The sequence below is a fragment of the Labrus mixtus genome, chromosome 18 (assembly GCF_963584025.1).
Source record: "Labrus mixtus chromosome 18, fLabMix1.1, whole genome shotgun sequence".
NCBI lineage: Eukaryota > Metazoa > Chordata > Actinopteri > Labriformes > Labridae > Labrus > Labrus mixtus.
In genome coordinates, this window is record NC_083629.1 from 12,278,094 (window position 1) to 12,291,985 (window position 13,892).

Consider the following 13,892-nt stretch of genomic DNA (forward strand, 5'->3'; position numbering starts at 1 on the left):
TAATTAGGTGAATACAGCTTCATGTCAAGCAATCTATATTTACAAAATTCAATCGTCTCTATCAAATAACACTTGCAATTATTTTCTATGATGAATACATAAAGTGCCTATTCATACCTGTTTAGATGTAGTCTTCGATTCATACATGTACTTCAAATCTAAGGTGGAAATGTATTCTTTTATCCCAAGTGACTGAAAGTAGTTTGTTCATTTTGTGATTTTGTGTCCCATGCCATTTCAGCTAAGGTGGTGGGAAAGTATACACCTCTAAAGTTATTTAAAGGTATGTTACAATTTCATTCTGAGATGTCATTTTTTTTTTTCTTGGTTTTGTTGATACTGCTATGTTACTTTGCCTGTCTTATACTATATACCTGAAATGTATTGTTTCTGTTTATCTTAAAAGGAAGATAAACCCCAGTTTAAGTGTCTGTTAAAATAAAAATATAAGATAAATCTTATGCAAGTTTAAAGAGAGCACAAACATGTTGAAATAAATGGCATATATATACAAGTAACCATAGATTACAAGAATATCATAGTTTATTGATAACACTGAGATCTACATATGATACTGAGTTAGTTTTAACCTTAAAAAAGGGGGGGGGGGGTATTCAGTCCTGGACAGCACTGATACAAAACAAATACAGAGTAAACATTGAGATCAAGACAAATGTAAAACAAAAACATGCTCCGTACCTATGAAACAAAAATGTTTTCTGAGCAGCAAGACGCAGCATTTAACTTTCACCAGTCCTTTCAGGCACTTCAGCTTATTGATGTGAAATACTGTAAGTGTACATTTTTATTATGAGTGAACAATGTAAGATGTGTCTTGATTTAAGGCAACTTGGACATTATTAGTGTCTGGATCGTAACTTTCTCCACAATATTCTGGCTTCATATTGCACTTTTTCAGGTACTTCTTGTAAAATATAAATTTAACCTGATAGACTACAATACTTGGAAATGTTGGGACACATGAATACCTAGACAAAGAGATTCTTCAGTAGTGTGCAGTCAGTACCTTATGAAAATATCCTTGAATGTAAACTGGCCATACAGTAAGTCATGTTTGATTAAAGTACCTTATACTCAGAACTATCATCCTACATCATAGTATTGTTGTTTGTTTAAAAAAAAAAAACAATACAAAGAAGACTAAAACTCCCAGGTGTCCATCCACTTCAGGCCAGCCATGGTACTACCCGGCTCGTGTGCTAGAGGACCCGTCATGCCGTAGGAGAGCGGATGGAACAGGTAGAAACTGACAGAGAGTGGATTACTGTGATTAATACAAAGTCCAAATAAAAACACTTTTGAAGTAGATAGGGGTTACAAGTCCATTTTAAATTAAGGCCTGAGTAGGAGTTCAGCTTCTTTAGAGAGCTATACATTCAGTAGGTCACCAGGGAGAAATCCACTACAAGTGACTCCAGTCTTCTGCTTTGCAACAGAATTTGTAAAACGCGTGAACTTTCCCTGTGAGAGGACTGATTCCTCTCTTACTGTATGTGTGCACATTAATTAAAACTGGAAGGAACACAGCTAGTGTGGCTCTGTGTATAATCTGCATCTGAAGTATACTAATAAAGATTTGGCATTTGGGTTGCCGAGATAAACTGGGAAAAAAAAGCTTTAACAGGATAACTACAGATTCTAATAAAGTAGCTTGTGATGGGCAGATCTGACCTTTGGACAGATGCAGCCTAGCTGTTTGTTTCAGCCATTGTATTAAGCTAAGCTAAACCAAACAGTTGACGGCATTAGCTTCAATATTCACTGACAGATATGAGATTGGTGCCAATCTTTGTACCCAGAGAGAGTAAATAAGCACTCCCTTAAGGATAAAAATAACATTTATTTTTACAGTTATTGCTCTCTTGGTCATCTCACCTGTAAAGAACACCAAACAGAAGCACCAGCAGCCCGACTCTCTGAAGCCAGCTGGAGTAAGGAGGGCGGAGCAGCAGGTCAGTGCTTTTCAAAAGAACATCTAAGGTTATTCCTGCAACGAGAAAAAAAGAAAACCTGTGACCAACACAACTGCTTTGTCTTTATCAGGGGTTAAAAAAAGGTTAGAGTGACTGAAATGACAACTGAATTTGAAAGAACATTTAAAGGACATTTTTGTTCCTCTTATTGATCCTGTCTTTCTTCAGTTTGGGGAAAATCATGCTTCTGAAAATCAAGCTCGTCTCTACAGTTTCTATAACGCTCGCACATTGTTAACATGTAGCATCATGTTTGGGTCAATGGTTTATCTGTTCACATTTGCAACTTGGCATTATTACCAGTATGCCAAATGATCTAGAAGTAGTTCCTGTTTGAAAGACACACATGGATTGGGGCGCTGGTGGCGCAGTGGTTAGTGCACGCGCCCCATGTATGGAGGCTGTCGTCTCAAGCGGGCGGCCCGGGCTCACATCCCACCTGTGGCTTCCTTCCCGCATGTCATTCCCTACTCTCTCTCCCTGATTTCCGACTCTATCCACATGGATGTAAACAAACACCGACTGGATTAGTTTGAAACTGAAGAAAATTTAACTTAACTAATAACACTCGGGCAAGTTTTTTAATTTCTCTGACTTTGCATATTTATGATTTGTATATAATAAAATATGTAAAAATCCATGTATCATGTCTTTGGTTTTACACTAAACTCAGTAGCAATCAGATTCTCCAAGTTCAAGTTAGACTTTCATAGTCACATATATATTGCTTTAACAGGCTTTACAATCGATACCATAACAATCATACTCGATCTGTACAGGAGAGCCTTAGTTAGGAACCTTTGATAAGGAAAACTTCCCCCAAGAAATCCCCTTCCCAATCCCCTTAAACTATCCCTCATTTTTAAGATCCATCGTCTGCACACATAGCTAAAAATGCTCTTGAGTTTGGTACCTGTTAGCATGCTGCTAAAGAGCATTGCAGGAAAGTAGTGGTGGTAGTAGAGAACACGGCCCATAGTAAAGAAAGGTGCATAGTGCAGCAACCAACCGAGGAGCAGCAACCCGCCTTCTCTCTTCAGAACGAGAGAATGCTCTGAAAGATAATGTGGAGTTCATATTTAAATCATCATTCTACTGCTGCAGCTAACAGTACACGTTGTTATTTGACCATGTTTAGAAACACACCTATTCTTGTTTGGCTCAATGAGAACCTTCTTTGTAGGGCTACAGACGCCACGGCCACCATAATGAGGTACAATCCTAAAGTGATCACGTTCATCCACCAGACCACCTTAAAAAAGAAAGAAAGAGAGAATTGAATCATGAGGGGGTTATGTAAGCTGTTCGGACAAGATGACAGCAGCAAGTAGGCAAGACTCACAGGGTTCCCCAGGAGGTAAACACGGAACTCTGTGTCGTTCACTCCGGAAAACCTCAATCCCTTTACAGAAACAAACAGGAAGTAGTTTGAATTTGTATTTAACATTGTAAATGTAACTCAATACTATTAATGATTAAATGTACCTGGTAGTTGATGGGCCAGTGCCATGGTTTGGAGTTCATCTCATTATCTTTTGGTTTTAAGCCACTGTTTCCCTAAAAACACATTCTGCTGTCAGTAGATCATTTCAAATACAACACTTTATTTGAGCACAGATTGAGTCACTTCTTTTCTCTTTGTTTCTTACTCTTATCATGACAATGTGCGACTCCAGTAAGATCTCCAGAAAATGAGGCTTCAGCACAGACAGACTAATGTTGGGCACTGCCAGAAGAGACGAGGAAAAGTAAGTAAATGTTGGTTAGTGCAGACATCGCTGGGTACAAACAGAGAACACTAAAGAGCAGGTTTTGGTCATACATTTGGGGTTGATGTGATCTTCAATGTTCCACTGAGAGCTCGGAGTCTCCTTCAAGTAAGGACTGCATGTCACCTCCACCTGTTCCCAGCCCCTAAACACAAAAAAAACGACGTTGTCACTGTCCGTACATAACACGAACCTGAGGTGGAATCACAAGCAGAGGAGACATGTTTCACCACTTCGGGAGAGTTTTTCCGGAGGAGTAGAGCACACAGCCGGTAGCTCGGTGCACAAAGCGGACTTTGCTGCGCAGCACCTTCACAAGGTCACCTTTACGGCCTCCACAGACCTCCACCTGCCACAGGTCATTGAGGTCACCGGTGCCGTTCTGAGTGCAAAACAAAGGTGGAGATGAGTTTCAGGCTTCAATGACATACACACAAGAACATGCCATCAGAGCAGTGAAGTGAAACAAGTAATCTGCCTTTAGCTTAGCGCTGTTTAATGTTCAGGTGTCATGTGCATACTCACAATGCCGTATCCTGTAACCTGGAAGTGTTTCTTTGTCAGAGGGGCTTCATGGATGTGAGCATGAAGGTTACGAGTTGTTCTAAAAGGATTAGGAGCAACAATATTTCCTTTCAAATCGGCATATTATTTGAGTTGATAGCACTTAAGCATTTAAAACAGCAAACAATAAGATACGTTTTTTGATGTTCTTACTCTTTGTGCTCCAGTCGAATGATGTCACCATGACGAATCAAATCAGGTGTCCCAGAACGAGCTTAAAAGAGATAATCAATAGAACTCTAAATTAAGAGGCTCATACATTACACCCTCAAGTCATACGTGAATGATTGGTATACGTATAAACAATACGGCAACCGTGTTCTCTCACAATTATTTAGATCCGCTCTGTGAACAAGCCACAAGTTGTTGTAGTCCTTGTGCAGATATGCTGTCACCTGTGTGAAAGAGAGTTCGTGTGGAATAAATGAAAATAGCACAGATATTATTACATCATAATCATGCCTCATGCTCGAGTGTGTAGTCTGACCTGCTGCTGCCGTGCTCCCACTCCCTCAGGATATAAGTGCCAATGAGAGTGCAAATAACCTCCAGCTATACGGAGGTTCTTGATTGTAATGGTGGAACCATATGCCAGATCTGCATGAGAAGAACATCAAACAAATCACAAGACACCATTAAAGTAAATGAACAATGTCTTCTGAAGCGTTTACAGTGAGTGACCACACTAGATAATCACATCTGGCTGTCATCAGTACTAAAGGAAAGCCTTTATTTCTCTTTGACCCCCTTTTCTGTTTTTTTTGTTTCTTCCGTAAACACAGCTGCAGTGTTGTGTGGTTTTATCCACTTGTGTTTTTTAGACTTACACTCAGGCATGGACGCGTTGTGTAGATTGTTCCCAATCAGGCGGGACTGAAAGGCCGAGCTGAAGAAACCATCTCCTGGCCCACTGATGAGGAAGAACAATCATGATTACCCGAACGACGAGTGAACGCCATCGCACAACCGTTAGCGCAATATATCAACGAGGGCACACCTTTTGTTCAACACGACAAAGTGGACCGCAAACACTGTAACATATAAGAGGAGGGGGAGCAGGATGAGTCCAGCAACCCGGGCCACGAAGTGCTTTGCGATTTCCACCTAGAGACAGAAAGTAAGATTAGAAAAAGATGAATATTTAGATCTTTAACATACATCTACATTATCAGTTGTTGTTGTTGTTGTTGTTTACCAGTGAGAGGCTGAGGTCTCCAAAAAGAATCCAGAGGTCCCAGGCTGTGTTCAGTCCCACGAGCAGGATGACAAATAGACCCACAAACTTCACCCCCAGTGCCCCCGCGAGATTGACACCAGTCAGTATCAGCCAGAACCACCAGGAGGCAGTAAAAGATCTGTAGACACCAGCAAGGAAAGATACATGAAATGGTAAATGTGCTTGAGCTTGTACAGTGCAGGTCACACTAATCCACTCACACAGTGATCAAGAGGCTGCTATTGAAAGTGTCCATCAGAATGACCTAATCTATTCACACACATGTATACGCCGCAAGCGAAGCAGCGGAAGCAACTTGGGGTTAAGTGTCTTGCACAGGGACACATAGACATGTGGTTGCAGGAGCTGGGGATCGAATCCCTGAGACGACCGAATCTACCACTGAGCCGCAGCCACAGGAGTGAGTTAACTCCAACCAAATAAAGGGTATGTACCAGCCATTGAACATGTGTGATTTGTTTCAATATTATAATGTAATAAAAGCAAATAAAAAGCTGTATCAAGCAATTTTTTTTTTTTTTTTTTTTTTGCATTTTAACTGAAAGAAAACAAATTGTGGATTACTTAATGGATAGCTGATTACCACAAGGTCTTCCTACCTGTATCTCTGCTGTTTAAACTTGACCATGCTCAGCACAGCTGCCATGATGAAGAACATGAGTATAGGGTCCAACAGGATGTACTGGGAAATGGTGATACAGCCAGTGTCTGAAAGGAGGGTGAGATTAGCAAAAATACACCTTTTTTTATTATGACAGGGAATATGTATATGCTGCTTTATATTCTGAGTTGTGCAACTCTTTTAAATAATTAAGACGTTTGCTTACCAAATATGAGCAAGGTGGCAGCGATGAAAGCAGCGGTGTGTGACTGCGACAGCTCCAACACGATGATGTAGGCAAAGACCGGGAGAGAGGAGCCCAGAACGGCACAAAACTGTAGAGAAAGTGGAGGAAAAGATACCCCTTGTTTCTTAAAGTTGTGACAGAAATCTTACATTTAAATTGCCTTAAGTCCATTTAACGAATGTTGGCATGTCCTCTAGAGTAGAGAGTGTCTTACTCCTCTCATCCCCCAGTAGTTGTGGTGTTCATATTTATCTCCTGGCTTTACGAAGGGAAAGGTGCCATCATAACCAGTCATGTAACCTGCTAGGCCTATCAGCATCTGCAACAGTGTAAAGAAGGAGTCATTAGCCAGACTCTGCCTGAAGAAATTGAGCCTGCATTAAATGGATAATCCGCCATCTCACTTTGCCAAGAGGAGGGTGAACATCAAAAAAGAAGGTCCTGTTGATGTAGTAGCTCCCCATCTTTCCAAAGTGTGTTTCGTCCCAACTGAAAAACCAAAACAGTTCTGTTAAAAACACATAAAGCACAAAGTCTACATTCATGCATGCAAAGGACTGTTACTTACCACACATGAGGAGGCTCTGTTATCTTGTAGAGGCGTGTAGAGAAAGACAAGCCCACCACCAGCATCAGCAAAACTCTGCTCTTTGACTCATTGTTGACATTTCCTCCGGCCACAAACTTAGCCGACGTCCCATTTGAGGACTGAGTGTCATCTTCTGACAAGTGTCCCGGAGTTTGACTGCTTCTGTCTTTTGAAGAAGGAATGGACTGGTTCTGGGAGGTGGATACAGTTTTTCTGTTTCGTAGTGTTGAGGTGTCCTCTGTTGTGTTCCACTGTGTAATGCATTCTTCCTTTGCCATTAGAAAATTAAACTTGATGTTTAATGGCCAGACTCCTAGAAGCCAGGTAAGTCTTTATTTATTAAGGTTGTACTACCTTATCATGCAAGTTAAAAACAACTAGGTAACGGGTTTTATGTAGGTGTTTTGAACGTCAAAGTCAGCTAACTTAGCTGAGATAATAGTTAAATTTAACACTTGAGCACCAGGTGTCAGTCCTCAATGTTGACTGTGAAAACTGACGATTCTGACAATTAATGTCGCACCTTCCCTACTTGAATTATCTGACATAATAACAGTTCCATGGTCACTGAACTACTGGATCTTGTGTCGATAACATACTTATCCTAGCTTGCTAATTTACAGAGTAGTCTATCTGCTACACAGAAGGCTGCATTCCAAACAGTAGCAGATGATAAACTGCGTACAGTTTCTCTTGCCTCAAATTAACGTTTTAATAAAAGAAAATCGTATTAGCTACCCAGTGAGCGAGAAGTTGTCGTTAGAATCACGAAACACGTATGAGACGAAGTGGCTTCTGGGAGATGTATTCCAGCGTATTGTTCGCGTGTGGCATGGTATTCCAAGCGAAACACAATTTCCCAGAATCCCAATGGGATGACTCGCCGTCCCCGGGTAACCAATAGGAAAAGGTTATGGAGCTCTGGAAGCGTAAACGAATTGCAGCTCTTTTTGTCCACTAGAGGGAGCCAAAGTATTATACATTATCTTAACGCTAGTTATCTATTTCTTATTTTTAAAGAGGTTTTAAATGTTGAAAAGTTTTAATACAATGGATACATATTATTATTCGAGTAAATTCAGTAATTGTGGTTCATACTGAAAGCTTTACTCCCAAATGCTCAGGGTTAAAGATGATGTATTACTCAAAAACACTCTGAAAGTGCCTTTTCTTCTCAATGTCTTCAAATACCTGATAATACCTTAAACAGAAACGTACTTGGTAAGATACATAAAGTTTCATAATTGTTACAATAACTTCAGTTAATTATCTGAATATGATTGTAATTGATATACATGGTAAGTTCATTTGTGTTGAGTGCCATTTTTAGAGTAATTGTTCAAAGAGACTGATGTTTTTTACATTTTTATTTTAATGACTGATAGAGATTACAGTCAAGAGGTAAACATAATGAATGAGCAAGATATTTTAAATGACCACAGCTTTACAACGAGACCTTTATCTCAAGTTATTCGTGAAATGGTAAGGCTTTTAAATATTTCAACTTTGATCTAAACGTCCGACTTCTGGTCCGCTTAAGGTGATGATGTGAACAGGAACAGTCAACTTAAAGTGGAAACATTTTTACAGCTTTGAATTAATAGGTTATGAATGCGAGATATGGACACACGTCTAACTTTATTCAAGTAGACTTTATGGTCCTGCACTACTACGATTTCTTGAGAGAAGTTCAGTCCATAATGCCGTTGTTTTCTTTAACCTGATTATAAAAGACAAAAAGGTGCGAGCAGAGTTCATAAACCAAATGATTATGCTGATATTGTCTACGGTACATTCATAAAATAGAATCCAACAGCGGCTAAAAGAAGTAATGTTTCAAATTCAAACTTGTGATGTACAGACGCCGGTGCTTGCATTTGAAAAGCATTGTCTTTGTAACGAAGAGACAAAAATATCTGTGATTAGAACAGTGCTGCCACTTCCAAAAAAATATATTTCATTGTCTGCTCCACAGGGCAGGGTATACACACACAGTTCCTCTGGTACAGTGTCAGCCACTCTCCTCACACATAAAAAAAAAAAAAAACATTTGTACAGACATGTATAAATCTACAAAGCTATAATGCCAGATTTGTCTTACATTGTATGCTTTTATGTCAAAGAAATATTGTTTGTGCTATAATGCATTAAGAGAATATGTAACAAAAATAATACATAGTACTAGATCTGTACAAAATATACCAAAGCTCTCCAACAAAGCCTTCGTGTAACGCTCCATCTGGCGATGCAGACATGGGAATGGTCTGATGAGAGACATGCAGGGCCTGTGTAACAATGGCCCATAAAACCAATCTGTCACTTTAAGCTGTAATATTTGTGGATAATTAAACTTACCTTACTGTTTAAGAGGTTAGGTTAGAACCTAGAATCAAACTTTGAAAAGTCATGGTTTATATGTGTTTGTTAAAGAGTAGGAAACAAATGAATACAGTTCAAAATGAGCAGGGTTGTTGTGATTGTAAACTGTTGTCAAACACAGGAAGGCAGGTTTTACCTATTGCACCTTTTTTCTTTATAACATAACAGAAACCATAATATACATCTACAGTCTTTTCCAGGTCCATGTTCAAATGTTTGATGTGTAAGTTTTGGCGTGTGACCTCCGTGATCTGGGTCCAAAGATTCTTCAGTTCAGCCCGTAGTTGATCTTGAAGAACGGAGAGCAAAAATCTTTGTCGTACAATTTCTTGATTTTTTGTTTTGTTTTTGTCAGCTCTGGCATCGACTCAGTCCAAGGCCAATGCTGGTTCAAATGATGGTGTGGGGGTAAATATTGGACAGAGGTTTGACATGTGAAGCACAAGCTGATTTATGGGTTGACATTCCTTCTTCTACAAAAAAAAAAAAACACAACAATGATCTTCCCACACTGTCTCTTTGTGAGACTCATAATAAAGGAATCAAGTAGCCCTCTGAAATACGTTGCTTTCTCATTTTGCAGAGGCCCGTCATGTAAATGAAATAAATAACAACACAAAAAAGTGACAGAGAAAATAATATGGAAAGTATATCTGCATATCAAATTGCCTGGGGTTACTGAATAAAAAAGATCAGTCCACAAAATCCCTTTAAGGCAATGGATATCTGGTGAATACTAAATCCCATGTAATACATTCACTGCACAATTCCTGGTCCTCTTGGGTGTGTATGGGGGGGGGGGGGGGGGGGGGGGGGGGTGTTCTGTTCTGAATGCATGTGTGTGTGCTTTTTGTATTTATGTGCGTTTGTAAGGAAAAACGTTTGGACGTCTCAGCGTTACTGTTGGAGGTTTATTGCCAGGCCCTCAGGAGAAGGGCAAGGGGAGGGGTGGGGGTGTGGGGGGGGGGGGGGGGGGGGGTTACGGTGATGTTTAATGGATGCAGGAGAAGCCAGCACTCCAACAGTCTCAGTCTCTCAGTTGTCTGTTTCCGTGGGCCTCAGCTCTGGGATGGCCGGTATGCATTTGTGCGGTTTGGCAGAGGCCACGAAGCCCGGCGAACAGGTGCACTTGTAGGACCCTTCTGTGTTGGTGCACTGCCCGTTTTCACACAAGGGCACCTTGTCGCTGATGTCCTCACACTCGTTGATGTCTGCAGGAGAAAGAGACACGATGAGTTAGTGAGCAGGAAGCGCGCACAGCTGAAACAGCTGCCTGCATCACATCTGCAGCTCTACAGCAGTCACAGTACCCTTTGGCAGTCCTGGTGTCCTTCCCTTCTTCCTTGTTAATGTCTTCCCTCTCTCCCTCTATATTATACCTTCTCCCCTTTCCTCTTCATTTTTCCTCTACGTCCATATTCTAGTTTGCTTCATTCCTTTCTCCTTCCTTACCCTCTCCACTTTGTCTCCCTTCCCATCCTTCTTCCTTCCTCCCTTGTCCCCTTTTCCTCCCTCTTCACCTATCATCTTTCAAGTGTAGATACTTCTTCCCTCCGTCTCTCCATTCTCTCTTGCTTCCTTCATCCTTTCATTCCTCATCTCTCTCACTTTCATTTACTCTCCTCTCTCTCTTCATCTACAATTTTAAAACTTCAACTGATTAATTCAGTCAATCAAAATGTCATAGTGAAGTTAAAAACCTTGTCCTGGCCAGGAAAGCTTTTGGTAAAGAAATAAAGGCTAAAACAGGTAAATGTTATGATAAACCATCTTTTTAATTATTTATTTGAGCTTCCTAAATAAGATGCTTTGCTTCTCATCTTGGTCTGACATCATATAGTATCGCTGCTTATTGTATCGATTGAGTAACTTGTATACATACAGTTATTGAACTATGTCAAAACTGTTGCTATGTCAGTCCACTAGGTGGTGCTTGTGCATGAGTTTTCATGTGGGAAGGCCAGCGCAGGTCATAGGTTACAGTCAGTGGGGTTAGAATCCAGATGGTCCAAAAAGATGGATTCATAATTGTTAATGTGTTATTATGGGAAAGTGGCTTTGTTTAAAATACTGTCATACATGTCAACATTTATGTCGGTTTTTAACATCAATGCTGCTCTGTTTGTCAGATGTGGACCAAGTTTTCCTTCAGTGACATATTTTGCTTTTTAAAAAAAGCAACAAATGGCAATGTTATTCCCACACTCAGAACATCTAAAAGTGTTTTAAATGGAAATCATCTCATGGAGACTTAAGTATCATGATTATATTCTATCATCAGGCCTCATCAGGTGTTTTCTTTTTTCAGCTGTGGATCAGTGGGAGAGCAGATTGTCTGTCTTTTTCTCTGAAGGTGGCAGTTCAATCCCAGAACTGAACCCCACATTGCTCCTGATGGAACAGCCAGCGGCGTGCAAATGTGTACGAATGGGATTAGTTAATACTGACGGGCATGTTGCATAGTACCGTCTGTCATTAGTGTGCCAATGGGGGAATGTAACATCCAGAACACCAGAAAAGCACCATAGGTACATTCCATTTCCCATTGACCAATGAGCCTGTCTGACTTTCTGAAGGATGATTGACTGATAAGTGGTAGTTACAGAACCCTGAGAGAACTCCATGTGCTGCTGGAGATCATTCCATATGATCAAAGATCTACTACAGCTAAATGGAGCCAAGGTACGATAGTTGTTATGTAAAGCATTTTTGTGCTAATTAAAAACACACTTTACATTTTTTGATCAAAAACTGTAAAATGGTCTGTCTACATATAAAACCCGTCTCCAGGCTTCTGACCCCAAACAGATTTACTTTCAGAGGAGGTTTTTCCAGAATACCACCAATATGCTTTGTAATATTTCCTCTTGTATATCTTAAATCAAGAACATCGCCATGTTGCGTGTCGACTGGATCCAATCTGAACTTGAAATATCCGCCGTCTCCTGCACTGAGCCGTTCAGAATGACGGTAAAAGTAACAACGCGTGGGATTTTGTTTCCTTTTGGCCTTCAGTTGATCTCTCTTTCCCCTTTTAAGTGCGGGAGGTCTGATTGTCATTTCATAGCAGTCAGTCGTAAACGACCCTCCTTCTGTTTACGTCATGCTCTGCTGGGGAAATTGTGGTGATATTTATGAAAAGAAAAGAGACATGGAGAGAGCTGCACAGCTCCCACATGTTTCCACAGCGCTGGAATTCAATCTCTTTCCTCTGTGAAAAAGTCTGGCCTTGGAGCTGATAGGCTCGTATTCAGACTGAATATTGTAATCAAAGATTTCATTACATCAGGGCAGTCTCACTTTCTCACAAAACAAACAAAGTACACTTAAAGGATAATATATCTCATGTAATACTCGGAGTGGAGGAGACTCAAGGCCTTCTTACTCTTGGCAGAGTGTGACTGGGGAATTTCAAACCAAAGGGCAACACGTTGTGGTTTCGAGGAGTGCACTGCTTTCATTAGTTTCCCATAAAATATAACTTCATGCAAGGTTGTTAAATCCAAAGCTTCTACTTGAGCTTGATAATATACTGCATCAAGAGTTACCTCACTGAAATTAATCCAAGACCCAACTCCGAAAGGCTTAAGACCTGAGGGATGAGTTGTCTGCGGTTTGATTCCGAGATTCAAGACAACATTTTGAGACCAGATTAAAGCAGTTGAATGATTTCCTATTGAATCGAGAAAGGTCGTGGAACATTTTTACTTGGAACAACGATTCTCTGTGTGGGTGGTCTGTATAGAGGAAGAAATAAAAGACTCACCTATACAGGCCATCTTGTTTGAGTCAAATTCATAACCATCAAAGCAGTCGCAGGTGTAGCCTTCTCGCACACGAACGCAGCGGCCGTTTTCACATCCGTTCAGGATTCCACATTCCTCTGCCCGGAGACCCTCAAAGCCCTCATAGCGTTCTGATTGGACACAAAAAAACAGGGTGAGAAAATACACATTAAAAAATCTTCTTCATCCTCATCTACAGATATCAGTCAAGCATAGATTCTCTCTAAGGGTTGGAATGATCAAGGAAGGTATCCCTAATCTCCAGCCGGCCTCAAGTCATTATGTAGGAACTGCACATTCTCCAAGGTTTCCTGAAGAGTACCTCACCACTTTTATAAGCAGACACTAAACCTAAAGTCAGTTGATGCACCTCTTTTTTGTTTGTTTGCTCACTCTTCTCTTTAACATGCAGAACATTCAGAAAGAGATTCTCTGTAGAAAAACACATTTACAGAGATACTGAAAATATTGCAGCACATTATGTTTTACATGTAACATATGATGGGCTACATTACGAAACAAAACTATAAGTCAAATCTTAAACCTGCATTTACTGACTTGTTAAGGAGAGAATTGAATCATTTGGCTTCATAATGCTTTACTGAGTTCACCATCTAGTTACCAACTTTATCTGTTTGATGAAATGAAGCTGGTAAAGAGTGTTTGAAGAGAAAGCAAACCAAAGCAGCTGCCTGCTGCAGCAGAAATAGGGCACTATTAGAGACTT

At 40.4% G+C, this 13,892-nt stretch overlaps 3 protein-coding genes across 3 annotated transcripts in view; 1 reads left to right on the forward strand and 2 right to left on the reverse strand.

Moving 5' to 3' along the window:
• fcf1 (FCF1 rRNA-processing protein) overlaps positions 1-13,892 on the forward strand; it is a 167,256-nt gene that overhangs the window by 30,911 nt on the left and 122,453 nt on the right. The window lies entirely within an intron of this gene.
• pomt2 (protein-O-mannosyltransferase 2) lies at positions 526-7,796 on the reverse strand. The gene is made up of 21 exons (XM_061062965.1): positions 6,981-7,796; positions 6,817-6,901; positions 6,627-6,731; positions 6,392-6,500; positions 6,164-6,272; positions 5,523-5,682; positions 5,325-5,431; positions 5,155-5,237; positions 4,815-4,924; positions 4,656-4,722; positions 4,481-4,541; positions 4,289-4,367; positions 3,994-4,145; positions 3,817-3,908; positions 3,644-3,720; positions 3,480-3,551; positions 3,337-3,396; positions 3,141-3,246; positions 2,908-3,048; positions 1,897-2,008; positions 526-1,267 (listed from the first exon to the last, which is right to left on the reverse strand). The coding sequence occupies exons 1-21, from the start codon at positions 7,277-7,279 to the stop codon at positions 1,162-1,164; spliced, it is 2,292 nt and encodes a 763-aa protein (XP_060918948.1). The 5' UTR covers positions 7,280-7,796; the 3' UTR covers positions 526-1,161.
• The window catches only part of LOC132993355 (latent-transforming growth factor beta-binding protein 2-like), a 90,410-nt gene continuing 84,871 nt past the window's right edge, over positions 8,354-13,892 (reverse strand). The window contains exons 40-41 of the mRNA XM_061063153.1: positions 13,147-13,296; positions 8,354-10,591 (exon numbers count right to left, since the gene is read on the reverse strand). Of these exons, the coding sequence (XP_060919136.1) occupies positions 10,416-10,591; positions 13,147-13,296 (326 nt within the window). The 3' untranslated portion in view covers positions 8,354-10,415. The remainder of the gene's footprint in view (positions 10,592-13,146; positions 13,297-13,892) is intronic.